This window comes from Penicillium nucicola, assembly GCF_028828085.1.
Source record: "Penicillium nucicola strain IBT 29836 chromosome Unknown utg000006l, whole genome shotgun sequence".
NCBI classification, from domain to species: domain Eukaryota; kingdom Fungi; phylum Ascomycota; class Eurotiomycetes; order Eurotiales; family Aspergillaceae; genus Penicillium; species Penicillium nucicola.
Genome location: NW_026643130.1, coordinates 491,295 through 518,800, shown reverse-complemented (window position 1 = coordinate 518,800; position 27,506 = coordinate 491,295). Strand labels below are relative to the sequence as shown.

The following is a 27,506-nucleotide window of genomic DNA, read 5'->3' as shown; positions in this document are numbered from 1 at the left end:
CTGCATTCTCGTCCCGCGCGTTTTGCGGTGATGAAGATCACGTGATGTCGCGATTGCCTTGCATATGCCTGGGGCAAGTGAGAATATGGTCTGCACTTCAATTGATTGTCATAATTGAGTAGAAAGTAATTCTTTGCTATATATTAGAGTCTAATGACGCAAAATTCTGAGGGTGTTGTCCAGAAATGGGAGCACATTCAGAGTGCAAACTGAACTATATATTCCTGTCTCATCTATACGTCAGCATGATATTTTGAAACTGTAAAAGGGAACACTATATCCTGAAATACACGAGCTATATCAAATTAAGCAGATTCCATAGTTTCAGCTACATCATCAGTCCACAATCGAGTAATATCAACTAAAACATCCAATGTTGCTTGTTAATACCCCAGATTCAGTCGATCCATCCTTATCAGTCACGTGTGATAGTCGCGTCCCCTACGCGTTGGCTGAAAATCATCTCCGAATCCACCGCGACCCTCATCTTTGTTTGCCTCCCCTTTCAATTATATGCATATTGTGATATCCAGGGCGCGGGGCATACACAGGATAAAAACACTCTCTTTGCTGCGCCCAAAGAGACTTACCTCATCTCCGTATTCTTCCTCGTCTCGACCCGCTCCGGAGGAAGCGACAATGTTTAAAAAAGCCGTGAAAGACGCCCCCACTGGAGGGACTTCGAAACCGCTTCAGTCCAACCTCCTACGGACCAACATACATGCCCCTGCGAAGCCAGCCCCACCGCAATCCGTCGGAGTCAAACGAAAGATCGAGGTGGCCCATAATGGAAATTCCGCGCTAGGATCTCTCCATAGCGCTGTTTACTTTGATGAAAACGATTTTGATGATGATCTCGACCTCGACATTGACGAACCGCAGCCATTGATTATACCAAGTGCGGCTAACACCAACACCGCATCGAAGACAGTCACATATCCAAGTCTTGATAGCAACTCCGCCAATCCGACAGATGTCAACTACCCAGATCTCCCACCTGTCTCTCAAGATGACCCAGCTCCCCCGAGCAGCTTGCAGTTTCCGTGGTCTTCATCACCTCCTTCTCACTTTCAACCTCCACCCAAACCTCGAACCCTCCCCTGGCTGCAGGAAGAGAGGGAAGATGCCCCTCGCACAAAGAATAGCCATATCACGCCAAAACGCCCAAAGCCCACCGACTTTTGGAACAAGTCTGCGAGTGCTATCAAGGAGGAACAGAAAGAGTTGCGTAAGGAATACAAGAAGAACCAAAAGCCGGAGATCAAACCACAAAAGCAAGGCCGCACGAAGGTTGCATCGATTTTCTTGAGTGATGAACAAAGAGCTGTTCTTGATGCAGTTGTTGATGGTGGAAAAAGCATATTCTTCACTGGTTCTGCAGGAACCGGAAAGTCGGTTCTTATGCGGGAGATCATTCAGAAACTGCGTATCAAGTACCGTAAGGAGCCTGATCGCATTGCAGTTACAGCTTCGACAGGTCTTGCAGCCTGTAACATCGAAGGTGTAACACTTCATAGCTTTGCAGGTATTGGTTTAGGCAAGGAGGCTGTTCCTGAGTTGGTCAAGAAGGTGAGGTCTTTTTACCATGCATAAGAATTCTTGACGCTAACAGCCTACAGGTCAAGAAAAATCAAAAAGCTAGGAATCGCTGGCTACGTACCAAGGTTCTCGTTGTTGACGAAGTGTCTATGGTTGATGGTGATCTATTTGACAAATTAGAGGAAATCGCCAGACGCATTCGCAACAACGGTCGGCCATTTGGAGGAATTCAACTTGTCGTAACAGGAGATTTCTTCCAACTGCCACCCGTACCCGAAGGAAGTAACCGCGAGGCCAAGTTTGCCTTTGCGGCTGCTACTTGGACAACTTGTATCCAGCATACAATTCTTTTGACCAATGTTTTCCGTCAAAAGGACCCAGAGTTTGCTGAGATGTTAAACGAAATGAGATTGGGAAAAATCAGTCCTCGTACGATCGAAGCTTTCCGAAAGCTTTCTCGGCCGTTGGACTTCCATGACTCCCTCCAAGCAACAGAATTGTATGTTCTTCACACCAATACTTGAAATTCATAACTAACAATCGACAGATTCCCAACTCGCGCTGAAGTGGAAGGAGCTAACTCTGCACGAATGAACAGACTCTCTGGCGAGGTAATGATGTTCAATGCCGTGGATTCCGGAACGATCCAGGATCCCCAGCACCGTGAGAAGCTTCTGTCTAACTGCATGGCTCCTCCTCTCATTCAATTGAAGAAGGGGGCTCAAGTGATGCTCATCAAGAACATGGAAGAATCCCTTGTAAATGGGTCCATTGGACGTGTGGTAGCTTTCATGAGCGAAGAATACTTTGACTCATACCGCGAAAACGACAAGGACTTTGCTGAAGATGCCACTGCGAGCGATGAAGAACGGGCCATGCGTGCCAAGAAGAAGCTTAAGCCGATGGGTTACAAGGAAGGGCCGGCTTCTGTTACCCGAAAATGGCCATTGGTATGTTTTATGCAGCCTGATGGATCAGAGCGCCACTTGTTATGTCAACCAGAAACCTGGAAGATTGAACTTCCCAATGGAGAGGTACAAGCTCAACGCCAACAAGTTCCACTGATCTTGGCATGGGCTTTGTCCATTCACAAGGCCCAGGGACAGACCCTTCAGCGTGTGAAGGTCGACCTTGGTCGAGTGTTTGAAAAGGGCCAGGCTTACGTTGCTCTCAGTCGAGCAACATCACAAGAGGGATTGCAAGTCACCCGATTCGAGCCTCGCAAGGTTATGGTACATCCCAAAGTTGTGGAATTCTATAACAACTTGGTCTCGATCACACAAGTTGTCAAAGCAAAATCCAAACCAACGAGTGCAATTAACCCCGAAGACTTCGACGATGACGAGTTTTAAGCATATAAATGCTGAAAATGGGGAGAGAGGAGTGGGATCATTGTTCCCCCCTGCAGGGCATGTTGCATGCTAAAAGAGTATTGATATCCAATGAAATTTAGAATATTTGTTATCAAGTACATATGTGAAGCTGTTTTCTTACGATGAGGCTCATAGATTCGTTCACACCTTTATCGCTGCACATTATAACGTTACCTATAAGAGATCTAGGGAGCCCGAGGTACTCAAAGCTGGGCAGAAAGTGACGAGAAAAAGGTGAAACAAGAGGGGTCAAGGGAGGGACCCTCCAAAATATCGTATAGCAATAATCCGATACCAAGCACTATGCACATGGCCTTTGTTGATGATCGATAATCGCAAACGTCACCGTATGCAACTATTCACCAGCCAGCCCTAACCTCACCCCACTCACAATCGATAAACATGATAGTGGATAAGCAATCGCACGTGACTTGCCGATTGAGCTGCCCGACAGCTTCTCATCCTATCTTGCCTTTATCGCTTTACTCCAGTCATATACCTCACCTCCCCTCGATTGATGCTTGCAACATATAATTGAAGCTCGCTATCATGGCTTCCGAGTTTATTGGCTACAATGTGTCTCTGACCTTGAGAGAACCCCCGGGCGGAAAGTTACTCGGCCAGGTTGCCAATGTAATCGGACAGCAACTACTACTTCAAAATGGTGAGATCAAAACCGGATATCATTGTTAAACTAAGTAACTAACATAGATGTAGTCACACTCTGGAATGGCCAGCGCCTGCCTCACTTCACCATTGACGCTTCTGTCATCATCGATCTTAATCTGGAAGCGAATACTTCGGCCCCTTCGCAGCGCCACCATATCCCTCAACCTCCAGCCCAGCACCATGCAGCAGCTCCCATAGCCCTTGCTCAAGCACCTATTTCACAGCAACAGTTCATGGACCCGGCCATTTTGAGTTTCTCCAAAGGCTCTCGCATGAATGCCAACCAAAGCGCCGAGAATCCCCCGCCAAACCGAGGACACCAAGCAGTACAAGACGTGGTTTCAGCCTCTCTGAATGAGCCCTTCAGTAGCTTGGAAGTGAACACAGATGGTGGCAAGGATGGACTCCAAAAGCCCGTCCAGAAACAACTGCTTCAAAGTCCTCAGGAATTGTCACCTATGAAGCAGACCCCAAAGCGCAATCGCCGTGCCAACCAAGGAAACGAAGATCGAGGATATGCCAGTAAGCATGGCGCTGCAGCAAGTACCAACCCGAAGAGCAAGGGCTGGCGCCAGACTGCATTTGTGGAGCCAGCGGGCCCTGCATTCCAAGATTCACCTGAGATGGTTTCCCGACCTGGAGCAAAGCTCCGCAAGAAGAGATCGCGCCGATATGCCGAGGATCCCAGTGACTGGGCTACCGAGGATGCGACTGACATCCAGGAGCTTGGCGAATTTGACTTCGAAAGCAACCTCTCTAAATTCGATAAGCGGACAGTGTTTGAGCAGATTCGAAACGATGACACCACCGCAGATGAAGAACGTCTGGTTAGTTTCAACCGCAGAATCAAACCTGGTACAAATGGCGGGAAAAACCTACATTGGACCGAGAATGTGCTTGATAGTCCCCAGAGCAGTGACTCAAACGGTGAAATGGAAGGAATGAGTGAAATGAAGTTGAGCAATGATAACTTGCCCGGGCGGGAACGGTCAAGAGGATCCTCGCATATCCAACCTTCTCGCAAGGACAGCGCTGGCCAGGCCGTGCCAATGGTGCCGCAACTCAGTGCGCTTGGCCGCAGCCAACTCCATGTTAATATTTCTCGTACCACGAGTCCCCGCCCAAGTCGATCCTCAGCGTCACCTATGATTGCCCCAAATGTTTCAGGTATTGGTTCGCTCAGACTCACAACCACGAATCGCAGCTGCCCGACTGTGAGTCCTCTCCAAACTCTAGAGATCGAACAGATTTCTGTGGCAGAGTTTGGAATCGCCGATGAGATCATAACTGAAAATGCAGGCCGAGGTATCGCGGAAGCTGCTGTGTCACTTCTTACTAACGATGCGGCTGCACCCACCATTCTGATCATCACCGGTAACCACCGCACTGGGGCTCGGGCTATTGCCGCTGCTCGTCACCTCCGTAACCGCGGTCACCGTGTGACTATGTGCTTGCTAGGTCTAGAGCACGAGGCTGAATTACTGGAGAACTGCCGCAAGCAACTTGACATCTTCCGCAAGATCGGAGGACGGGTGCTCAAATGGGAAGAACTGTCGGCTCGACTCGCTACCGCAGACCTGGGACCCGATCTGGTCATTGATGCCTTGCTCGGTATGCACCTTTCCTTCGACGACCTCCGTACGGACGACCAAGGTGTCGCCTTCGAAATGATTTCCTGGATGAACCGAAGCAACGTCCACGTTCTTTCCGTAGACGTCCCATCCGGACTGAACGCCTCAACTGGTAAGTGTGCTTCAAAGTCCACACCTCGGAACAACACGACTTACACGACTGAACCTGCAGGCGAAATGACCCTAGCCGAAGGTGGTCGACTTTGCGTCAATGCCACTTCCGTGGTATGTCTGGGCGCCCCTAAGACCGGTGTCCTCAATGCCCTCCTTTCAGGCGAAAGACCCTCCTGGAACGTTTCAGTTGCAGACATTGGAATTCCGCAGATTGTCTGGAGAAAGTATGGAACCCGCCGTCGACATGGAATCGATTTTGGGAACAAGTGGGTGGTTCCCTTGAAGTTTCAATCCCCGCTCCCTTAAAAATATCAAACTCCCACTCATATGAACTATCATGATCCACATGTCATAAAAGGCGTTCTTCAATTCTCGGGCGAGGTCATATAAGCGGAAGAGAGCTAGCTACTGGCTCCTTTTGCAGGCGTTCTGTGTGTGTATTCTAGAGGCGATGTTACCACTTGCATATGTATGATTACCTAGTGGACTGGTCTCTCTGTATGATTACTATGTCAAAATAATCAATGATTACAGTCTATCTTCGTTTCTCGGTGTGATCATCATGCACTGAAGCTTGAGATCCTTTTTCTAAATGAGGTTCAAGCGGTAAGTAACCCGCAAGTAAGGCCATGTAAATATTCGAACTTCTGCCAAAAAAAAACGAGCAAGTGTTATTTGTAGACCCGTCATCTGAAGCGTTCGAGGAATAAGATGATATATGCCCCTGAGAGGAGAGCGTATACTCCGTAGAGGCCGAATGCTTGGCATCTTGGCGATATGCTCCGGAGGCTCAACCCGCACTAGTCCCAAAATCGGCAAGCGTCCTTCGTCATTCGATCTCCGAAAGACTGCGTTGAAACAAGCTCAATCTACAATCTTGCAACCATGGGAAAAGGTATGCCATCGCATGATCGCCTCGTTATACAAAGTGGTAACTAATCATCTTCATATAGGAACGGATAAGCTATACGTACGCAACGCTTCCCATCTCCCTAAAACTCTCCACGCGCGCAATCGCATGTCAAATCCAGGCTAATACGTTTTCTCTAGATCACACACTCAGAGTGGGCATCCGAAGATGCCTTCTCGGCTAGCGCAGGCGCGGGCGTCTCCAAAGCCAAAAAGGGTGGCCCGCACGCCGCATTCAAACGCCTGCCATTCAATTTCTGCTCCCTTTCCCTCCAACCTTTTTCGCATCCCGTCTGCACATCTACCGGCACACTATTCGATCTCACAAACATTCTGCCATGGATCAAAAAGCACGGAACGAACCCTGTTGATGGTTCGCCGTTGAAGGGTTCTGACTTGATTAAGTTGACTATTGCGAAGAACGAGGACGGTGACTACGTTGACCCGGTTACGTTCAAAATTCTGACCGACAACACGCATATCGTCGCGCTACGTAACACGGGAAACGTCTTTGCTTGGGATACTGTGGAACGATTGAACATCAAGGGCAAATTGTGGCATGACTTGGTAACGGATGAAGAATTCAGCCGCAAGGATATTATCACGTTGCAGGATCCGCAGAATATCGAGTCGCGCAATCTCAGCTCGTTCAATTATATCAAAGAAGGGGAGGCTGGACTGGTTGAGGAGCAACAGGCTTCGGGCAGCGTCAACACCGCTGCACTTGGCAACGCAGCGAAGATCTTAAAAGCGAAAGAGGCCGTTGCTAAGGCGCGCTTGGAACGCTCTCAGCAGGCTGGTTCTGCCGCAGCTGGCTCCAAGGCTCTTTCAAAGACCGGCGCTGCAAATTCAACTACCAAGACTGGAGGTTTGCAAGGCGGAAAGCCGACGCCTTACAATGCTGCCAAATTCACTACCGGAAAGGCTGCTGCTTCTTTTACCAGTACTGGTTTGACACCACACACATCTGCCGAGCTTGCGCTACTATCAGAGGAGGAATACATGCTGAAGCGTGGCCGGGTGAAGGCTAAAGCTTATGCTCGGATCGTGACCACATCTGGGCATTTGAACTTAGAGCTGTATCCCGAATACGCACCCAAAGCTGTGTGGAACTTTATTCAGTTGGCCAAGAAGGGATACTACAAGGATGTCCCCTTCCATCGCAATATCAAAGGCTTCATGCTCCAGGGTGGTGACCCGACTGGAACCGGACGAGGTGGTGAGAGTATCTGGGGGAAATACTTCGCCGATGAGTTCGAGGGTCCCTTGAAGCACGATGCCCGAGGAACACTAAGTATGGCCAACAAGGGCAAGAATACCAACAGCAGTCAATTGTAAGGGATCTCCAGCGCCGCATATCGAATCCTCGCTAACATGCAATACCAGCTTCATCGCTTACCGTGCTCTCCCTCATCTCAACCTCAAACACACCATCTTTGGTCGTATCATTGACGACCCAACCCCTTCATCTGTTACCCTGAACGCACTTGAAAGCCACCCTGTGGAATCATCCACCAACCGACCAACACCCGATGTACGGATCAAGGACATCACCGTCTTCGTAGATCCATTCGAAGATTTCCTAGCCCAGAAACGTGCAGAAGAAGCACGGAGCTCGGGAGCCGTTCAGCCCGAGGAAGACGATGAGGCCTCGCGTCGTGTCGACGATGACCGTGTCACCTGGACTGGCAAACGAGTTCGCGGTACCGGTGCCTCATCCGGGGATGGTGACTCTGGCGTTGGAAAGTACTTGAAGGCTGCCCTGGCGGATCGAGATGGACAAGAGGAGGATGAGGTTGTTGAGTATGTGGACGAAGAGCCAGTTCCCGAGCCTGCTCGTAAGAAGGCCAAGGGAGCAGGAGGCTTTGGTGATTTTAGTTCGTGGTAATTTGATGAATGTATGAGTTCAGCTTCATCACATTGGATTTGAGGTCTTGTGCAATGGCCATTTTCTCTTCTGGGAGACCAGGAGTCTTCACATCTATTCTTGAGCCAAGACCTCGACTCGAGAACTCTATTGACGCCTATTGGATACTAGTAGATCTTGTAGGATTCCAGACTCACGCCTTTCAATTACGCTGCCTTGGTATGCTCATTGTTCTAGATCGACATATCACGCTTACCCAATGCAACATGAGAGAATGTCTTTCAGAGGAAACATATCCAATGCAGACCGGATTTGACGGAGTTAAGGATTCGAGGCGAATCCGATGCATACCATTGGGCACATACAGGCAGCAGGGACGACTTCAGGCTATGTTGAAGCTCTTTCGTGCACTCGGCATTCATCAGTCCTCTCCCTGCTGCAATAACCAGACAACACCCCGACACCGAAGCATACAACAGGGGGCAAAGTACAAGCGTCATCGACTGCGGATCAGATTAAGGGAGATCCCCCATACCCCGTACTTTAGAAGCATAAACGTGAACTTGCAGGGAAACCCAAGAAAAAGAAAGCGTCCAGAAGGCAATACTGTAATTTCCCCCCCTGAACTAAAATACTTCCTCTCCTTGGCTTTAACTCCGCTCTGCCGCTTGAGCCGTAAGAGGGCGGAGCTTCTGGAAATTAGCTGGTTTTCCTCCGGATCGCAACCTTTCAAACTTTCAACTTCTTCATCATTCCCAACTTTTGTCTTCTTCGATTTCGATCTTGATCTTTACTTGCCAGTAAGTGTGGTGCTATGTCTACTATCCTGATGCCCTCTAGTGGGGGTGAGCCCAGATGGACCTGGATGCGCATCTACCTCAAACCCCCGATGCCAGGCACCAGTTGTGGCTGTTGCACAGGATTGGAGGCATTTGGATGCTGGCGATGCTTCACTTGACATTGGAGTTGCGGTTGCCTGAATGCAGCGCGCGTCCCCTCGTGTTTCGTGATCGACTATGCGCCTCCCAATTGATCATCACGTCACCTTTCACCCCCCTTCATCTTGAAGTTTCTTCTCTTGTATCTTGAAATGCTCATGGCTGATATTTCCAGACCCTGAAAGTCTAGTCCCTCCGCTTCCGTCCTCGACCGACCCTACGTCAGTCTCGCCCCATCTTCATCCCCGCTCATACCCAACCACCACCTCCCCCAAAGCGTTCCATCCTTGTGAAAGGATTCAATCAAGCTGGCAGGTAATAAGCGCCGCAGTTTTTCTTCTCAGGGTGGGTTGCTGAACAGAATGTTCAGTGGCTCCTCGAGCCCACCCAAAGATAAGATCGACTCACTTCCGGAGACCGGCATCGACAACTCCTTGACCCTCCAGACCGACACCAGCGCGCTCAGCTCAAGCCCGCGCGACAAGAGATTCTCCCCTCCTGGTGCTGGATTCTTTACTCGCCGCCAAAGCGACGACCAGGGTCCCGCAGCCGAGAAGAAGCGCCGAAGCAGTACCGTGACTAAAGCGGCCAGCTTCTTCAGCAACGCGAAGAACTCCCTCAGCTTGAACGGCCGGGATAATTCGCTGAGCACCAGTCCCTCCATCGCCGAAAGCCCGCTACAAAAGCTCGGCAAGATGGACCCCGCACTCAGCGTCCCTCAGGGTTCATTCAACAACTCTGCCGGAGAATCCGTACCGACCGCTCGGTCGTCCTTCCGTGTTGGTGTCACAGAGGACCGGAATCGAAAATGTCGCCGGACAATGGAAGATACACATGCCTATCTCTACAATTTCTTGGGCACCCCCGCTCCGACTGCTCCGGACACAAATGGGAACGAGGACCCCGGGGCGAATGAGTCCCGGGTGTCGGAGGATACGTCGCGTGCCGTGGAAACAGACAATGGATACTTTGCAATCTTCGACGGACATGCTGGAACCTTTGCCGCCGAGTGGTGTGGCAAGAAATTGCATTTGATTCTCGAGGAGGTCATGCGCAGAAGTCCCAATACGCCTGTGCCCGAATTGCTTGATCAAACCTTCACCAGCGTGGACCAGCAGCTCGAGAAACTGCCCGTCAAGAACTCTGGGTGTACAGCTGTCACAGCCGTGCTTCGCTGGGAAGATCGGGTACCCAGCTCACAATCGGCAACGGGATCAGCTGCTCTCGCTCCGGCCGCCGCGGCAGCATCAAAGGGTGACTCAAATTCAGAGAACACAGAGACCCCTACCCAGGATGCTCCATCTACTGTTCTGCCAAAGTTACAGGATAAGGCTATTCGACAGCGCGTTTTGTACACAGCCAACGTCGGCGATGCCCGCATCGTATTATGTCGTAACGGGAAAGCACTCCGGTTGTCATACGATCACAAGGGAAGCGACGAGAACGAAGGCAAGAGGATTGCCAACGCTGGCGGGCTAATCCTGAACAACCGTGTCAACGGAGTTCTGGCTGTCACCCGCGCCTTGGGTGATGCATATCTGAAGGACCTCGTGACCGGACACCCCTACACCACAGAAACAGTCATCCAGCCTGATGCCGATGAGTTTATTATTCTGGCATGCGATGGAGTAAGTTTTGGATCCTCGAATCTTGTTCATACATGAAAGCTAACGTCGGTCACAGCTGTGGGATGTCTGCAGCGACCAAGAAGCAGTGGATCTAATCCGGAATGTTCAAGATGCTCAACACGCCTCCAAGATTCTCGTCGACCACGCCCTGGCACGATTCAGCACAGACAACTTATCATGCATGGTCATTCGACTGGATTCCAACCGCGTCAAGGACGTCGTCAACAACAACGCAGACCCGATTGGCGTAGACGGGGATAATAAGACGATATCGCAAGGCGTGAGCGAAGCCGACAAGATCGTCGAGGGAGCACGGAAGAAAATAGCCAGCTCAGGCGTGGCCGATGACCCAGCTTCAGCAAAAAAGGCTAACGAAGAGACTCTCCAGAAGATGGCGAACCGCAACTCGCAAGAAGAGCCCGGGCCTGAATTGCATGTTGAAGACAATAATAACCTCCCCTCTGTGGACATCCTGAGTCCCAGCAAGGGCCCTTCGGGCCAGACTCACTGAATGTATGGTGTATGACATGTCATGAAAGCCGAAAACCGCTGAAGCAGTGAATCCGGATTGATTAGATTGTATCTACTTCTTTCTTTCGTCACGTTTAACGTTTTACCCTTGGGTGTGTGCCTCGGGGCGCAATGTACCGGAGCTGGATGTTCTTTTTATTCACCTTAGAGTTTTCTCTGAATGTCGCTTCCTACATTGCACTTTGCACATTGGCGTCCAATTATGAATTGCGGTTGTCCGCTGGTGTTTCCCCTCTGACGTTCTTCTTTTTCAACTTTTTTTAGTAGGATGCTAGACCTGGTTGTCTGGCATATCTTTTGTTAGCACGAGTTATTCGTTATTTTGATGTTGACCGGACTAGGCTCCTACTTTTGTTCTGAATACGTACAGTACCGGTCCAAACAATCAATGTTTATTGTTATTTGACTGATCTAGATATCGTCTATAGCGTATGCTTGTAACCAACATGATTTGATATATCTAAAAGTACAATTTATGCAACGAGGAGTGCTAGGACAAGCTAGACAAACAACAAAAAGAGAAAATACAAATAGCACCACCCTCGCCCAAGTCCCGAGCGGGACAGAAGTAGATATCAACACATGAAAGTCTCTTGCCCTGCCCTAGAACGAACAAAGGCAACGGGGCTGGGAGGACGAGGACCGGAACTGCACCAAGCCTCTAATTCCGGAGGTATTTCTTAGCCTAGGCCTCTGCAAATTCACCATCCGCAATGACCTCCTCGGACTCAAAGCCCTGCTCCTGTGAAATGATATGGTTGCGAGTCCAACGCAATTGACCGTGTTGGACAAAGTTAGGCCATTCCTTGGCGTACTGCGGAGAATAAACATCCTGCCACAGAATTTTGACACCGGACCCATCAGGCTTGTTCATGTCTGCAACGATCTCCACACCCAACTGCTCCTGCAACGACAAAACCTCAGCTGCGCGTTCCTTGGCAGACGCTGCGAGCTTCTCGCGAGCGATCTTTTGACGGCGACGCTGGTTCTGAGTTCTGTGCTCGGCCAAGACGCGCTCAGGAGGCCCGTTCATGATTTGACCGCTGTGCTTGCCTACCAAAAACGCAATGTCGGCAACCGAGGTCGCCTTCTGGTCCATCAAGGCCTTGGCGCGTTCCTTCTGCTTCATAATCTGACCAATCCGTCCCTTGTTCTGCTTGTCCCACTCCATCTGGTCTCGGAGATCTGTCGGCCGCTGCGCATCGAGGAATTCTTTTGTCACGGTGATCATTTCTCGTGGTGGAGACAGCTGACGGAGCAATGCGAATTGGCGGAGGTGGTTGTAGACATTGAGTCCGACTTCTCGGTTATTAAAGTGCACGGAGTAGTACGGAGCCCAAAGATCTTTGCGGAGTTCTGCGGGAATAGTCTTCTTGCCGTGGTTGACCATTTGCTTGAGAAGGTTGTGTTTCTACAGGGACCCGATGGTTAGAAAATTGCGACATTTGAAAGGTTGGATGACGAATGAAAGCGCAACCTTGGTGATTGGGAATTCCCATGTCATCGTCAATTGAAGGAATTCGACTCACCTCAAGGTAGCGGGTCAGGGAGTACACGACCTGCTTCGTGCGGAGGTTCTGGTACACAAAGATGTTCTCGCCGTGGGTGAGCGAGTTCAAGGCCTTCTGTAACCGCCTTCCCTCCTTATCCTGATGGTTCTTGTATGCATTGGAGCTTGTTTCGCGAGGTTTCCCTTGAATTGCAGTCTTGGTATCAATGGGTGGCCGACGGATGAATCTCGTTGCTGCCAGTGCTGTCGAGTCTAGGACCTGTTTCAAAGCCTGTTTGTTTTGGGCCATTGCGGCCGGAAGCGAGGCGTGTAGTCGCCCTCAAACAATTATTGTAAATGGTAAAAAGGGTCGAGGACTTCTTGCATTGGGCGCTGGCGTTGAATTGCGGAAGTCGAGGGAGAACGGGAGGTCGATTTTTTGACGGGGAAGAGGTCTTGGCGGCCGACTACTTGCTCTCCGCATCTCTTATCTCACCAGCATCCTTCAATTGCCTCTGCGATTCGCGTGTTCGCTCTGTTGACCCTGTAGATCATGACTGCAGTGCCTTTGCGATACAATATTTGATCATTGCAACCCCCGGGGGCTTGCGTCGTTATGGATACGGACACGGGGCATGAAACGGTCCGCAGAGAGCGGCCGTGGCTCTTCCCATGGGTATGACTTGCGAAACAGAAGTTGTGACGGGATACTAACTGGCAATTAGAACCGAAAGCTTCGGCATTTGCAGAGTATTTCAGTCCGCAACCTGGTCGTTACTCCTCCCCCGACTCGGGCCCGTGGCAAGACCATTGATGATGACGATATCCCGAATACCCTCCAAACACCTTCCAAGATCCTATCGCAGGACTCGAGGTCCCCTCTACACTCCTCGCGGTCGTTTACCGACCTCAAATCACGCGCCAGTCATGATGCACAAGCGACGAAACAGCCCGAGGTGCGTTCGCGACGCCGAAGTACCTTGTTTTGGAACGACCCCAATCCTCGAACTCGGCAGATCAAATTAGAAGACATTACCAACAGTCGTATGGCGGACACCTTCTTCTCTCTACATTGCGAGGGTCTGGAGGAGCCAGTTTACATCAGTGAAGTTGTTGACCGCGCAACCAATCCCAACTTCCGAGCTTTCGACTTGAACCTATGTGGTCCCTTTGTCTCTCGGATGGATGAATTAACCCTGAAGCTTTGGACTAAAACAGTGAATATGCCCGAGTTTGTTCTACTGGTCGAGCTACAGGTACATCTACGGTCGTTGCAGTTCCTAGGAAAGACATTAGAGAGCTTCCATCAGCCGCTTCCAGCAAATTCAATTCTCTTCCACTTCTCGGATGGAGTGTATACCAACCTGACCGACCTTCCACCAGTCGAAGCGTCGCTACAAAGCGGAACACAAAAGGCTGTTGCGGATGGCACCACATTGCCTACATCATCATATGATGCTTTGATGCGATTGGCCAATCTGGACGAGTGCGTGCAAGACGCCTTGGTTACCAGGGAGAAGCTAGAAACACAAATAAGCACCATTCTCCGAGAGAATGAGCTTGCACTCAAGACCGTGAGCGATGCTGCTGAGGCGCAAGAGAAGCTTTCTCGAACTAAGCAAGCGGTTTCCGCCGAGCGCAAACGTGTGCGCGCTGCAACCAAGCGCAAAGAGGAGCTCATTGCCAGTATCAAGATGCGAAAAGAAGCTATGGAAGAAGGACGACGTGCGCAAGAAAAGACGCGCAGTCACCTCCCTGACGCTCAAGAAAAGTTGGTATCTAGCGAAAAACTGCTCAACCACACAGGAGAGGACACCAAGGGTCAAACACGGCGTATCTCGGAAGACCTCTTGTCCATTTACCCTATTGAACCCATCCCCGACAAACCTTTGGTCTTCACTATTGCTGGCTTACCTCTCCCGAACTCATCTTTTGAAGATACTGACCGTGAAGTGATCGCGGCGGCATTAGGCCATGCAGCTCATCTAGTGTATCTGCTTTCTTTCTATCTGTCAGTGGCCCTGCCCTATCCGATCAATGCAAATGGGTCAACTTCGTTCATTCAAGACCCCATTTCCGCCTCTCTTCCGCAACGCACCTACCCCCTGTACCCAGTGAGCGTGCATTACCGGTTCGAGTACGGTGTGTTTCTCCTCAACAAAGATATTGAATATATTCTCAACAAGCAGGGGTTGCGCATTCTGGACATCCGCCATACCCTTGCCAATCTCAAATATCTCCTCTATGTCCTGACCGCTGGCACTTCGGAGATCCCAGCGCGCAAAGCTGGTGGTATCCGGGGGCTTGCTGGACGCTTGACGCCTAACTTGTCTCGACGGGGCAGCATGGAAAGTGCAGCCTCTGGAGAGCTAGTACAGCCTCGCAAAGCTTGGGAATCCGTTTCCAAAATGAACGTGAGCCTAGCGAGCATGAGTCTCACCCCGGATGGAGGCAAACCAGTCCCAGTCCACCACTAGACATGTTTTCCGACCGCGTTCAGGGTGAATTGGCCCTTTCTTTCCACCTGAGCATGGCGTGTTTGTTTTTCTCGGTTTGCACCGGACATAGTGTATAACCATTCCGAGGTCTCCGAATTGGGCTTATGTGTACAGTAGACAGCCCGGCATGGAGAGTTTCTATTCTGCTATCCCTAGATTCATGCACGGAGCTACCCCGCCAAGTTGAATTCTCATTATACAATTATACCATAGAAAACACCGCTGGGACTATTTAGCGATTCTCGTCTAAAGTGCAGGGTTGCATTCTCCGAAAGCTCGGAGTTGCTCATCTAAGCAAAGACCCGCCTTATCTTCGCTTTGCATCGGCTTTCCCCAGCATTATCCAACGACCACCATGAGCGAGTCCAATAGGCTGTACGGTAAATCACCGTCGCCTAATGCACACCACCGCCGCGGATATCAGGCCTGTGATCCATGTCGGAAACGCAAGGTCAAGTGCGACCTAGGAAGTACCGTTTCCCTCTCAATGAAACGAGACAATCAGACTAATCACAAACAGGCGTTGATAACCCACGTCCCCCACCATGTGTTCGGTGTCGGCGCGAAAGCAAACGATGCGAATTTTCAGCTACTCGCCGCAAGCGCAAGGGCTCCGATGCTCTCGAGGAACCTGAAGAACCAGTCATTCTGCACCGCGACAAGCGGATGATGATCGGGGAAGTCGCCAAGGTCGAAGGCACCAGTGAAGGTCCTTCATTCTCACCCTCTGAGCCACCCCAGTTCGAGCCCGAAGCCGTGCGCGCTCAGCAGAGATGGCCCGACGCAACCCCCGCACCTGCAACCCAGCAGTACACACCCAGCGCCCCGATCTCTCGTGTTCCCACGTATCCCCTCGACCGCGCACCAGCACCTAGCTATGGAGGACCGCCAATGATGAACCGCACGGCGGTGGAGCTGCTATCGCCCGCAATTACGAACACGCATGATGCTTTGCATCTGCTTTCCGAAGCTGCGGGAAGGACCGAGGATCTCAACCGTCAGAGCTTGGAGAATCGCTTGGCTGCACGGCAGTCGGTGTCTTCGTTCAACTCGGGGCCTTCGCCTTTGCCTCAAGGTAGCTCACCGCGAAGCTTGGGTGGTTCGTTTGTGCGGACTCCCCGCTCAGGAATGTCCATGGGAGGTTCTACTTACTACCCGGCTGGAGCCTCAGGGCCTGTAGATCCTCAGATCGTGGACCCGGGTCCTCAAAGGGAAAGTCCCGTCAATAAGCCCCAGGAGCAAGACTATCGGGATGCAATTCGGGCATGGTCACGGCTGCGATTTGTTCGCGCTGGATGGCTTACTGTGGAAGAGGGTATGGACTATGTAGCGTACTATTATGAAAATCTGGCGCCAATGAGCCCAGTGGTGATTCCGGATTTCTCTCATCCGTCCACCCATCGCACATTGCTCACGGATGAGCCGGTGCTTGCAGTCACGATCCTCACGATCGCCTCGCGACATCTGAAGCCGAAAGGTGACGGTGCCAACACACGGGCGTTTTACATCCATGATCGTCTCTGGGCATATTTGCGCAGTATGATTGAACGTCTATTTTGGGGACAAGAAAAATTCGATGCTGGACTGGTAGGCATTGGCCGGCCGAGGTCGCTTGACTTGGGTGCCCCGGCATCAGGAGGCAAGTCTGGCGCAAAAGGACAATTGAGATCCTTAGGTACCGTTGAAGCTATGCTACTGCTTACAGAGTGGCACCCGCGAAATCTACACTTCCCACCCGGTGATGATGAGAATTCTCTTTTGGATACGGATGCTCAGACACAGGGTCGAGGTGATAACCTTGACCATGATGAAAATACTGGAACCCGAGGTGCAGAAGGACGAGTCGCTTTTCAAAAATGGCTGGAACCAGCCTGGCGCTCCGATCGGATGTCATGGATGCTTTTGAGCACGGCGCAAGCTCTGGCTTTCGAACTGGGTGTTTTCGATCCAAAGGGAGACCCAAAAGGCGCCAACGAGCCTCCGGGTGAACAAACTCGTAAACGCAGACTGCGCCGATTGATTCTCGTGTTCATTACACACAGCAGCGGTCGTCTAGGCATTCCGTCTATGCTTCCGTTGCCTCAATGGGGACAGGATATCACGCCGAGTCCCACTGATGCACAGGATGGTGATACTCATATCGATCAGATGCAAGACTGCTGGATTAGCGTTTCCAAAATTGTCTACCAGGCCAACCATCTGTTGTTCGCGTCTAGTGATCAAACGATGGAACTGATTCGCACGGGACGGTACCGTGATCAAATCGATCGATTCCAGCCATATCTACACGAGTTCAGGCAACAACTTGATAGTGTTCCCAACTGTAAGTTCATTGAAAACTGTGCTTGATGCAGAACTAACAAATGTCAGTGTCGCCGGCTATGCGAAGTGTTTTGCTGATTGAAGTGGAGTATACTCGTAAGTCGACTCCATGAAGCTATGTCTTTCAAAGCTAACACATGTAACACTAGGTCTCTACATCAACTCTCTTGCACTGCAGGCTGTTGTTGACCGATGGACTACTATGTCCAATGAGTCTGCTCAATCTCAAGCGGGACGGCCAGCTTCCGGTCCATCCAATAGCGGTGGCTGGTTCCAGACATTGATGGAGCTCTACCGCGTCAATGAACATTACATCCAGGAAGTTATTGATTCCTCCCGCAAAATTTTAACGACAGTTTTGGAAGGCCTTGTTCCGGAAGGCCGACTTAGACATGCGCCCATTCGAACCTTTTTCCGGATCTTGTCTGGCATGATTTTCATCTTGAAGGTATGGCCCCATACAGCAATTGCGCAAAAGCAAACACTTACACTCTCAGACCTTCACACTAGGCGCTCGAGAAGATGACGTGCGAGTCTCCTTGGACCTGCAAGACCGGACGGTGGAGGCCCTACGTCTTTACGTCGTAGATGACGTGCACCTGAGCAACACCGTAGCGCGACTACTAGAGCTTCTCACAAGCAGCATCCGCACCCGCTTCCTCCGATTCGCACCCAATGACCGCGGCGTGGATGGCGATGGCCACGACCGCACCTCAGTCCCCGGCTCTCGAGCCCATTCCCCGCCGCGCGAGAGCACATCTCGCCGCGACGGCCCGCACACCGGCTGGTCCGCAACCCCCGGTCAAGATACAACACCAAGCGGGGCGGGTCTAGGGTATGTCGACAATGCAGGGCACCCGATGGGTTCAGGTCACGACCCACTGGCAAATATCCCTGCGCAGCCAATTAATTCGTCCAACCATAACGTTTCCTTCATGCCCCCTCCACCATCCGTCTACTACAACTACTATGACTCGAATTCTGGTCTTCCGAACGACATGGACAGATCATCGCCGAACCATGTCCCCTCTTCCCAGCCCATGAGCGACAATCATGCGAACTCCGGCGCTCTTCCGGATTGGTTCGCCTTGCCCCTGGATCAATTCTTTAATAGCTCCACAGGAGTTGTTGACCAGGGTCTTGGGGGAACGGGGCCTATGCTTGGCGAGTTTGATATGCTTGAGGTGCTGCTTAACGAGGGCTACGATGGGAATACGAACGCGAATGGGGAGGGCGAATCGGGTGGACTTTCATCTCAGTACCTGCCTTCATGACGATATGATTCACTTGTAACGTGGTATTTCTTTTCTTTTCTTCTTTTTTTGGACTTTTCGGTGATGGGGCGTTTCGCAATGTTCGTATTCGATCAAAATCTATATACCCTTTCTTGACGCTTGGCTGTATGTGGCCCAGGTCTGCTTGTCCGTGGACTCTGTAATATGCTCGAAACCTCCATTGTAGCAATAGATAGCCGTATGCATCCACCACTATAAACTCCCATTATAGTGATTTCGGAGACAAACGCTCGCTTCTATCGGTCTCCGTCGGATGTGGTATTTCAGGTCTTGGCTTCATGTGCTTCTGGAAGCATCTGTCGCTTGATCGAGGTGAAGCTTTCGGGTGGCTTGGTTGCATAATTGCTTCGGTATATGGGTGTCCTTATATCAGAAGAGATAGATCATGTGTATTGGATGTGTGTTCAAATTGTAGTGTCAGGTGGAATTTGTTCAAGCTGCAGCAAACAAAAGCCCAGTCAATTTCTGAGGGGACACTTTCTCCTCCCATCACATCCATTGCGTGCTCCACGAACACGGCGATGGGCGTCAACAGGCTATAATCCCATGCATCTTTAGTGCTGATCCAGAAGCTGCAGGTGTATACTGCCGATCTGATGATCTCAGTCGAGGGGTGATTCTCCCTGATCACCGCAATCGAAGGATCTAGCGGCCCTCGCCATCTTCCACACGATAAGAACCCTCCGCCAAGGGTCACATTGGACTTTCCCCTCTAAATTAAACTGCAGCAGACTATGCAGGGACGGATGCCCGTCGGAGATTGTTCGAGATGCGGAGTACTGGGCTGAAGGAGCCGGTTGGTCTTTCTACCGTTCAGACTATACTCAACCCCTGCGGACTCAGGGGAAGCCCATCCAATCACTTGGCCAAGAGTTGACCCTGAAGCAAGCGATGTGACCATGGTCTATTCGGTGGGAAGTCTACTTGCTGGCTGCATCGAATGATTGGCTGGCAAGTAGATAACGATGATCTTCAGGGCTCGATCATCTCTACATTTCTTCATCGCTTGACTTCAGATCTTCTTGGCCCTGGCATTGCCTCGTGCCAGTGGCCACCTGCACCTACCTGCAATCTATGTCTGATCCGGACATCTCCGTTCAAGGCTCCATCCAAGACTTGAAAATTAGCTTGTTACAACCAAGCTCCCTGGGCATGTCGCCTTTGTTGCAACCCCGCGCATCTGCGCTAGCCCTATCAATTATCCCTGTCGACCCCATTTGACTTCACACGATTCCCGTTCTATACTCAATTGGGATGTTTCCTCCTCAACCTGCTTGGCGGACTCCGTCGTGCCATCCTGGATGGCCGATGGCGTCCGCGACAATTTCCAACGTCTAGTTACTGGCTTGGCTAGATCGAGGGGATCGCCGTGTCGAACTTCCAGGAACAGAAACACCTCCTTCTGTTGCGATAGAGGGTGCAGTTGATGCCTTCCGGTCTCTTTCTCCTATCTTGCTATTCAGAGGGAGTAGAGTCAAAGACTATAAAGCTTCCTTCATCGCCGGCTGCTTTCAGGAATTCATTCTACTCAGCAGCTCGCCTTCGCTTCGCTCTTCTAGAATCACATTCACTGCCTTCATATCCGCAATCATGGTTGTCTTCAGCAAGGTCACTGCTGTCCTCGCCGGTCTTTCGGCTGTTGCTTCTGCTAGTCCTCTGGCGACTCCTCGCAAGGGTTTCACCGTTAACCAGGAGACCCGCACTTTGAGCAAGGCCAAGACAGTCAACTTGCCAGGTCTTTATGCCCAAGCCCTGTCCAAGTATGGTGCTACTGTTCCCCCTCATGTCCTTGCTGCTGCTGTCAGCGGCTCCGCTGTGACTACTCCAGAGTCAAGCGATGTAGAGTACCTGACTCCCGTCAACGTTGGCGGCACCACCTTGAACTTGGACTTCGATACCGGATCTGCTGATCTGTAAGTTTATCAAACAAATGAATAAGATTGATAGCTAACTGGCTTTAGGTGGGTGTTCTCTTCTGAGCTCACTTCATCCCAGCAGAGCGGCCACAGCATCTACAAGCCCAGCAGCAGCGCCACCAAGCTGTCTGGCAGCAGCTGGTCCATCTCATACGGCGATGGCAGCTCTGCCAGCGGTGATGTCTACAAGGACACTGTCACCGTTGGCGGTGTCAAGGCTACCAGCCAGGCTGTTGAGGCCGCCAGCAAGATCAGCTCTGAATTCTTGCAGGATGTGAACAACGATGGCCTGCTCGGTCTCGCTTTCAGCTCTATCAACACTGTCAGCCCCAAGGCACAGACCACCTTCTTTGACACTGTCAAGTCGCAGCTCGATTCGCCCCTGTTTGCTGTTACCCTGAAGCACAACGCTCCCGGCACCTACGACTTTGGCTACATTGACAGCTCCAAGTACACTGGCTCTCTGGCCTACGCCAGTGTTGATAGCTCCGAAGGCTTCTGGTCTTTCACTGCCTCCGGCTACAAGATTGGCACCACCACTGGCGGATCCATCACCGGTATTGCTGGTGAGTAACCTCTATTGAATCCCATGACTTTTACCCATCTGACTAACTCCACTCTAGACACTGGTACCACCCTCCTGCTCCTCCCCACCAGCGTTGTCTCTGCCTACTACAAGAAGGTCTCCGGCTCCCAGAACAGCAACAGCTACGGAGGCTACGTTTTCCCCTGCTCCGCTACCCTGCCCGACTTTACCGTGACCATCAATGGCTACAACGCCGTTGTTCCCGGTAGTTATATCAACTACTCTCCCGTTACTACTGGCAGCTCCACCTGCTACGGTGGTATCCAGAGCAACTCTGGCATTGGCTTCTCCATTTTCGGTGATATCTTCCTCAAGAGCCAGTACGTCGTTTTCGACTCTCAAGGCCCCCGTATTGGCTTCGCTGCCCAGGCATAGATCCTACCGAGGCTATGAATATGACATGGTGCACAGAAGATGAACGTGATTGTTGTACAGAGAGTGATGTGAGACGCGATATAGTTCGAAGCGCTAGCATGCTAGCTTGTGAATATGACCTTGGCTTGGCCGTGAATTGGCTTGGCTCGATTTATATGCCAATAAATGCATTTTGCAATGATTTCTGGAAACTACTACATTAACACATAACATTGTATGCAAGCCAAGCCTCCCAACCTGAGAAGAGAGTTGTAGTTCATACTAAGCCGAAGTCGACATCCAAACCTGTGGAGCCAAGCCAATCCCGAGTCTGGGGCGGATCGGCCTGGACTCCAGATTTCCACCTCCCCTGACACTGCCCCATCACTTGACTTCGGGACTTCTGAACTTCTTTCCTCTTACCCTTCAACTTCCCGATAATAATTCTCTCTCTCCTTGTTACTGTCATCCCTGCGACTCCCAACGTTAAACACCCTTCGGGATCTCACCGTACGGCTCAAACCCAAGAATGGAAGTTTGAAGAAAAAAGCGACTCGAATGTGACACAGGAGGCGGTCGGAGGAAATCCCATTAATGAACTCGAACCGTTCGAGGGAAAGAGACAAATTCCCCAGAGTCCGATCATGGAACATGCGACCCGGGTGCTCCCCCGCCAGATCTGGGCGAATCCCACGACGAGCTCGACGAGGACTTACTCCCCAGGATGTACGCCGTTTGTCTTGCCTAGCGATGGTAGGTTGAGTCTGTCCCTTTATATCCCATGAATGTTTGCTGGAAGGGCCTGTGGACGCTGCTCGCATCCTTGGTTTCGGCGGAGAGAGAGAACCGTGTCTAACTGCGATTTGCGATTTTTACAGGACTTGTCTACTATAATAAATCATTCGCTGTGACCCTTACCGAAAACGCGGTCTTCGAACCTCTCTGTACGGGTTCGCCATCCGATGATATCCACGTCTCCGCTGTTCTCGATACCCGCGATCCATTTTACTCCTCTGTTACGCCACAGTTATATGCCATCGGATGCGCGACTGTTGTCAGTTATCTCCTCGTCATCATCCTACTCATCACCCCGCGAACATTCTACGTTGGTGGGCCCGGCGGCGGCGCCAATTTCCTCGGACGACATGGAATGATCAGTGGTTCATATAGTGGGAATTCGTCGGTCGTCGGAGTTGGAGGACGACCATGGCTGCAAAAGGTGGCTGCGATCTTAGTCGCGATATCACTAACCATCGCCACGGTCGATTCCTTCAAAGTGGCAGAACGACAGTACAATTATGGCTTTTCCGACGCCGAAGCGCTTTCCGAGGAAGTGATTGACGGGTTGGAAATACGAATCGTCAGAGTAATATCCAGCACGTTCCTTTGGCTTGCGCAAGTCCAGACGTTGATTCGATTGTTTCCGCGACATAAGGAGAAAGTCATGATCAAATGGGCTGGATTTGCGTTGATTGTGCTGGATACCACATTCAGTATATTGGAGAACTTCTTGGTCAGGAGTTCGTCGACACGACCGCGGTTATATGATGATGCGATTCCTGCTTTGTCTTATTTGTTTGAGCTGTCGCTTAATTTGCTCTATGCTGCTTGGGTTATTTTCTACTCGATTTCCAAGCATCGTTATGCCTTCTTTCATCCCAAGATGAGGAATATATGCTTGGTGGCTCTCCTTTCGCTCTGTGCTATTCTCATACCTGTGGTCTTCTTTGTTTTGGATATATCCAGACCGGAGATCGCTGGGTGGGGTACGTATATTCGATGGGTTGGATCCGCGGCAGCCAGTGTCGTGGTATGGGAATGGGTGGAACGAATTGAGGCTTTGGAACGAGATGAAACGAAAGATGGAATCTTGGGGCGAGAAGTATTCGACGGGGATGAGATGCTCGAGGTTACGCCCTCCGAAGAAGTCGATTGGCCACGATATTCGCACCAAGGACATGATCGAGGCGGCGGCGGTGGTGCATCTTCTGGATGGGGCGGCATGATGGGTCTAGCACATCGACCCTTACGAGCTCGAGCTGGAATTCCTCTTGTAAATCGAAACAGAGGCGCCGGGGCACCAGCAAACAACCCCGCAGCTGGTATGCCACCGAGGCATCCAAACAACCGTCCTACACCACCTGCGGCGGCCATTACACCGGTTAGCCGAGCCGATACCACCAGTGCGGCGAGTACAGTATACAATGTTCGATACCATCCAGTGGCAAGTCCTACACCCCCTGTTGTGATGCCAGGAATGGACGAGGAGGAAGAACTGGAAGAAGCCAAGGAATTGGAAGAAGGAAGACAAGCCCCCGACACGGCTCATCATGGTCTATCGGCCGAACAAACGCGAGAGCAGTCGCCGCAAATCGTCCAAGCAGACCCCCGATGGCACGCTCTCCTCAATCCCTTTAAAAGGCGACGGGCGTCACTCCCAAAAGAAGTCGCCTTTGCACAGGCTGGAGAAGAGCCTTCTGAACATAACCCGTCTATGTCATTAATGGGCGATGAAACCGAAACAGAGACATACTCAGCCCGCACTCGTGCGGATAACTTCCTCTCTCTACACCGCAAACTAAGACCAGGATCTGGCTCGCTCAATGCCGAAAATTCTCTCCCCGTGACTGTCATCCCCGCCCGCCGCCGTGGCCAACACACATGGTCACCCCAGAATCGGCTTCTTGAGCCATCTACACCCCGCGATTTATCAACCAGTCGACCCGAGCCTCCCCCTGGTCGATCAACCCGACCAGATCTACCAGTCCGGGTCATCCCTTCGCAGCCACAGGCTTTTGCCCCATGGACTGAGGCTGACGTGGAGCGAGGAGGCGGGGATTATGTCCTTCACTACGATCCGGAAACCGCGGCTTTGGTCAACGCCGATGTCAGCCTATCTCACGACAACCAGGCTGCTACCTTCGACCAGCGCAGCTGGACGGAAACCACCTCTTCTGAAGAGAGGAATGAGCCGACTGCACCGACTGCGCACTCCCACGTTGAATCACAAACCCCACGGCCTTCAGACGCAGAGCACAGGCCGAACAGCACTGATGTCTCATGAATCAACCTATCCAGGGATATTGATTTCGGAATACTTGGCGTATAGTGGCTGAGTACCCCTGACAGGGTCTGGTAATGGAATACGGAGTTTGGATTTGGATTTGGATTTGGAAGGTGTTATAAGGAAAATGGATTAAAAAGATACCCTACAATTATTGCAATATATCACATGCCTATATAATTTCACGATATCTCTGCTGTTCTCTGTTCTATTACTCTCCCGCTGTTCTGCTTGGCTCGGCCAATTTTTTGGCTTACGAGAGTGGATCCCGAAATTTCACTCGGGAACTCGAGGCTCCGAACTTCCCCATACTTTCAGTCATGGACGTCGCATCACATCATGGCGACCGTCAATCAGAACATGTTTGGAGCCAGCATAGGCGCAGAACCGCCTGGCGGTGCCTCGCTAATGGTTCTTCCGCTGAATCTTATCGCCCAAATCGTCTCACATGTGAGAACCCACTCAAACGCATCCCCGCAAGAGAGAGCTCGCTCTAACACCACTGCCAGGTCGATGACACAGGCGACCTAGCCCGGCTGTGCCGAACATGCCGGGTTCTCAATTATATGGCTTTACCACAACTCTACCGAAGTCTCACGCTGACCTCGTACGACAAAATTCGTTATCGAGATGACCAACCCGAAGGAATCGGCAGTGGCAGCCCCTTCACCATGGGCCTGAACGCGGTGATCACACGGCCGTATGGATCGCTAGTTCGATCAATGACACTCCGGGGCGAATGGAACGACCACGAGCTAGAAGAACACGCGCGAGTCGGGCGCGTGCCGGACTCTTCGATGTTGCTGAACATCACCGCCCGCGCCGCAATCGATCGCATGACCAATCTCGAGAGCTTCCACTGGGAGTTAAGTACCAAGATGCTGGATACGGTGTTTACGGGCTTGACGCAGCTGCCAAAGCTTACTTCCTTGACAATTCGCTTTCCTTCCAGCCGTCATCCGCAACCTACCTTTGTGCTCCCCGGCATGCCGCATTTGCGCTGCTTGAAGATTACCGATATCGATCCGTTGTGTTATCCTGATGACATTGCGACATTGCTTTGGAAGAGTCGGAAATTGCGCGATTTGAAGTTGCATTGGTCGCCACGGATGCGGGATTCCCAAGAGCCCAGTGTTTCGCTTCATGACTATTTCCGTAAGCTTATTGCTAATAAGCAACCTTTGGCGGTCAAGAGGATGTCCTTCCAAAATCTGTATGCTTTCCATACGGAGGACTTCAATTTTGCTTTTGATCCGACCACTGTTGAGGATGTTACTTTCCTTAGTGGCGTTGAAGGGTCTAGTCTTGCCAACACGTTCATAGAGAACAGCTGGCCTACGGTCCCACCACATGCCAAGCTGCGTATGAAGTCTGTCCGGATGGATGCCGTGTCCAAGCGGAATGCGGAATTTATTGGCAACTTCAAGGGCCTTGAGCGATTGTACTTCGTCAACGTCACCTCCGACTCAAGTGACTATCTCAATTCTCCCCGACATGGAGTGGCTTCTTCATCAGCACTTACGCCGCCGACATATGAAAGTCAACCGCATGGCGCCCCGAATGGAACTACCTCTAATTCACCTATCACTTCTGCTTCACCAGTAAGCCAATTGACTGCTACTTCCAGCATCCGCGATGCCTATCTCTCACACATCAATGTCAATCACGGCGCAACACTGCGCCACCTCCTCTTACCCTCAAGGTGGATTCTCTCAACAGGCATGGTCGGTCGTCTTGTACACAGCTGCCCGAACCTAGAGCAGCTGGCTCTCGCCACAGAATTCACCAGTATGGACTCTCTGGGCCTACTAATACCCTTTCTCCGAAAACTCAAAGCCCTCCGACTCCTTATCCCCCCCTCATCTGGTCAAACCCAAAATGGCCCACCAGGCTCAGCCCTCGGAGTCTCCCGGTCCTTACATCGCGATAACACCCTTGGCCTGAGCAAGTCAATGAAGGAAACCCTGGCCCAAGCAAAGTCCTTCACGGAACTAGTAGACATGGACGACGCAGATTTAACAGAACTGATGGGCCTCGAACTTGCCAACGAACAAATTTATGGCAATGTGAAAGTCATCGGCCTAGGCTACAAAGCTTGGGAACTTCGCGAATGCTACCAAGCCCCAATCCCATCATCCCAAGCTCGCCCACAACATATTACCACAGAAGACCAATCCCCCCATAGTGGAGAGCACGGCCCCGCTGAAAGCCCCATCAACTTCAACGGTGGTCCTCAAACCCACCCAGGGCACACCACATCCACACTCAGATCGCCTAGTATGCAAACGCCCGGTCTAGGCTCTTGGTCTGCTAGTGCCTCCCCTGTTGCAAGACCACTTCAGCCACCCTCTACACTGGGCAAGCGATCCCGCGACTATGAGGATAAAGATCCCACCCCGACACCGAGGCAGCAATCCCGAGGTCCTGAGACAGTTATTCTCGAAGACCGTGAAGATACGCCGTCCTTAAATTCACACTTCCATCCGCCTACAATGACCGATGATGGCTTTGTTTGGAGACGGCGTATGCGCCGTGTTGGGTGGGAGGCGTTGCAGCATTGGGAGGTGTGGGCCTTGGATGCACAGGAGATTTGAGATGGATGGTTGAATACTCCGTCATGGGTATATATGATTTTTGATTGTTCTCCTCTCTTTCTGTTATAACTAAGTATCGAAGGAGTTGGCTTTGGCATTGAATGGTTGGCGTGGTCGTGTTGGTATCGGTGTTGGGGGCTGTTTTTTCCTTCTTATTTCCTATGGGATATATGGTGGTTTTTATCTATG

At 51.2% G+C, this 27,506-nt stretch overlaps 10 protein-coding genes across 10 annotated transcripts; 9 read left to right on the top strand and 1 right to left on the bottom strand.

Moving 5' to 3' along the window:
• Nucleotides 1-513: 513 nt before the first annotated feature.
• On the top strand, nucleotides 514-2,891 carry N7511_006197 (DEAD/DEAH box helicase; the record flags this gene model as incomplete). The annotated part of the gene is made up of 3 exons (XM_057128574.1): nucleotides 514-1,569; nucleotides 1,620-2,038; nucleotides 2,087-2,891. The coding sequence occupies 3 exons, from the start codon at nucleotides 514-516 to the stop codon at nucleotides 2,889-2,891; spliced, it is 2,280 nt and encodes a 759-aa protein (XP_056983130.1).
• Nucleotides 2,892-3,461: 570 nt separating this feature from the next.
• On the top strand, nucleotides 3,462-5,632 carry N7511_006196 (mRNA decapping enhancer EDC3; the record flags this gene model as incomplete). Its single annotated transcript, XM_057128573.1, has 3 exons — nucleotides 3,462-3,576; nucleotides 3,630-5,324; nucleotides 5,385-5,632. 3 exons carry the CDS (start codon nucleotides 3,462-3,464, stop codon nucleotides 5,630-5,632), a joined length of 2,058 nt encoding a protein of 685 aa, XP_056983129.1.
• A 579-nt stretch (nucleotides 5,633-6,211) lies between these two features.
• N7511_006195 (PPIL2 family peptidylprolyl isomerase) lies at nucleotides 6,212-8,123 on the top strand (the record flags this gene model as incomplete). The annotated part of the gene is made up of 4 exons (XM_057128572.1): nucleotides 6,212-6,221; nucleotides 6,280-6,296; nucleotides 6,377-7,569; nucleotides 7,622-8,123. The coding sequence occupies 4 exons, from the start codon at nucleotides 6,212-6,214 to the stop codon at nucleotides 8,121-8,123; spliced, it is 1,722 nt and encodes a 573-aa protein (XP_056983128.1).
• Nucleotides 8,124-9,402: 1,279 nt separating this feature from the next.
• On the top strand, nucleotides 9,403-11,179 carry ptcG (type 2C protein phosphatase PTC1; the record flags this gene model as incomplete). Its single annotated transcript, XM_057128571.1, has 2 exons — nucleotides 9,403-10,668; nucleotides 10,724-11,179. The coding sequence occupies 2 exons, from the start codon at nucleotides 9,403-9,405 to the stop codon at nucleotides 11,177-11,179; spliced, it is 1,722 nt and encodes a 573-aa protein (XP_056983127.1).
• A 705-nt stretch (nucleotides 11,180-11,884) lies between these two features.
• On the bottom strand, nucleotides 11,885-12,998 carry N7511_006193 (mitochondrial 54S ribosomal protein mL67; the record flags this gene model as incomplete). The annotated part of the gene is made up of 2 exons (XM_057128570.1): nucleotides 11,885-12,610; nucleotides 12,729-12,998. The coding sequence occupies 2 exons, from the start codon at nucleotides 12,996-12,998 to the stop codon at nucleotides 11,885-11,887; spliced, it is 996 nt and encodes a 331-aa protein (XP_056983126.1).
• A 306-nt stretch (nucleotides 12,999-13,304) lies between these two features.
• N7511_006192 (putative UV radiation resistance protein (UVRAG)) lies at nucleotides 13,305-15,165 on the top strand (the record flags this gene model as incomplete). Its single annotated transcript, XM_057128569.1, has 2 exons — nucleotides 13,305-13,364; nucleotides 13,414-15,165. 2 exons carry the CDS (start codon nucleotides 13,305-13,307, stop codon nucleotides 15,163-15,165), a joined length of 1,812 nt encoding a protein of 603 aa, XP_056983125.1.
• Nucleotides 15,166-15,541: 376 nt separating this feature from the next.
• N7511_006191 (Zn(II)2Cys6 transcription factor domain-containing protein) lies at nucleotides 15,542-18,782 on the top strand (the record flags this gene model as incomplete). The annotated part of the gene is made up of 5 exons (XM_057128568.1): nucleotides 15,542-15,656; nucleotides 15,707-17,509; nucleotides 17,557-17,604; nucleotides 17,658-17,956; nucleotides 18,006-18,782. 5 exons carry the CDS (start codon nucleotides 15,542-15,544, stop codon nucleotides 18,780-18,782), a joined length of 3,042 nt encoding a protein of 1,013 aa, XP_056983124.1.
• A 1,611-nt stretch (nucleotides 18,783-20,393) lies between these two features.
• Nucleotides 20,394-21,680, top strand: N7511_006190 (pepsin-like aspartic protease; the record flags this gene model as incomplete). Its single annotated transcript, XM_057128567.1, has 3 exons — nucleotides 20,394-20,716; nucleotides 20,765-21,285; nucleotides 21,343-21,680. The coding sequence occupies 3 exons, from the start codon at nucleotides 20,394-20,396 to the stop codon at nucleotides 21,678-21,680; spliced, it is 1,182 nt and encodes a 393-aa protein (XP_056983123.1).
• Nucleotides 21,681-22,303: 623 nt separating this feature from the next.
• N7511_006189 (PalH/RIM21 family protein) lies at nucleotides 22,304-24,723 on the top strand (the record flags this gene model as incomplete). Its single annotated transcript, XM_057128566.1, has 2 exons — nucleotides 22,304-22,412; nucleotides 22,538-24,723. 2 exons carry the CDS (start codon nucleotides 22,304-22,306, stop codon nucleotides 24,721-24,723), a joined length of 2,295 nt encoding a protein of 764 aa, XP_056983122.1.
• Nucleotides 24,724-25,062: 339 nt separating this feature from the next.
• Nucleotides 25,063-27,317, top strand: N7511_006188 (uncharacterized protein; the record flags this gene model as incomplete). The annotated part of the gene is made up of 2 exons (XM_057128565.1): nucleotides 25,063-25,173; nucleotides 25,233-27,317. The coding sequence occupies 2 exons, from the start codon at nucleotides 25,063-25,065 to the stop codon at nucleotides 27,315-27,317; spliced, it is 2,196 nt and encodes a 731-aa protein (XP_056983121.1).
• Between the last annotated feature and the right edge of the window lie 189 nt (nucleotides 27,318-27,506).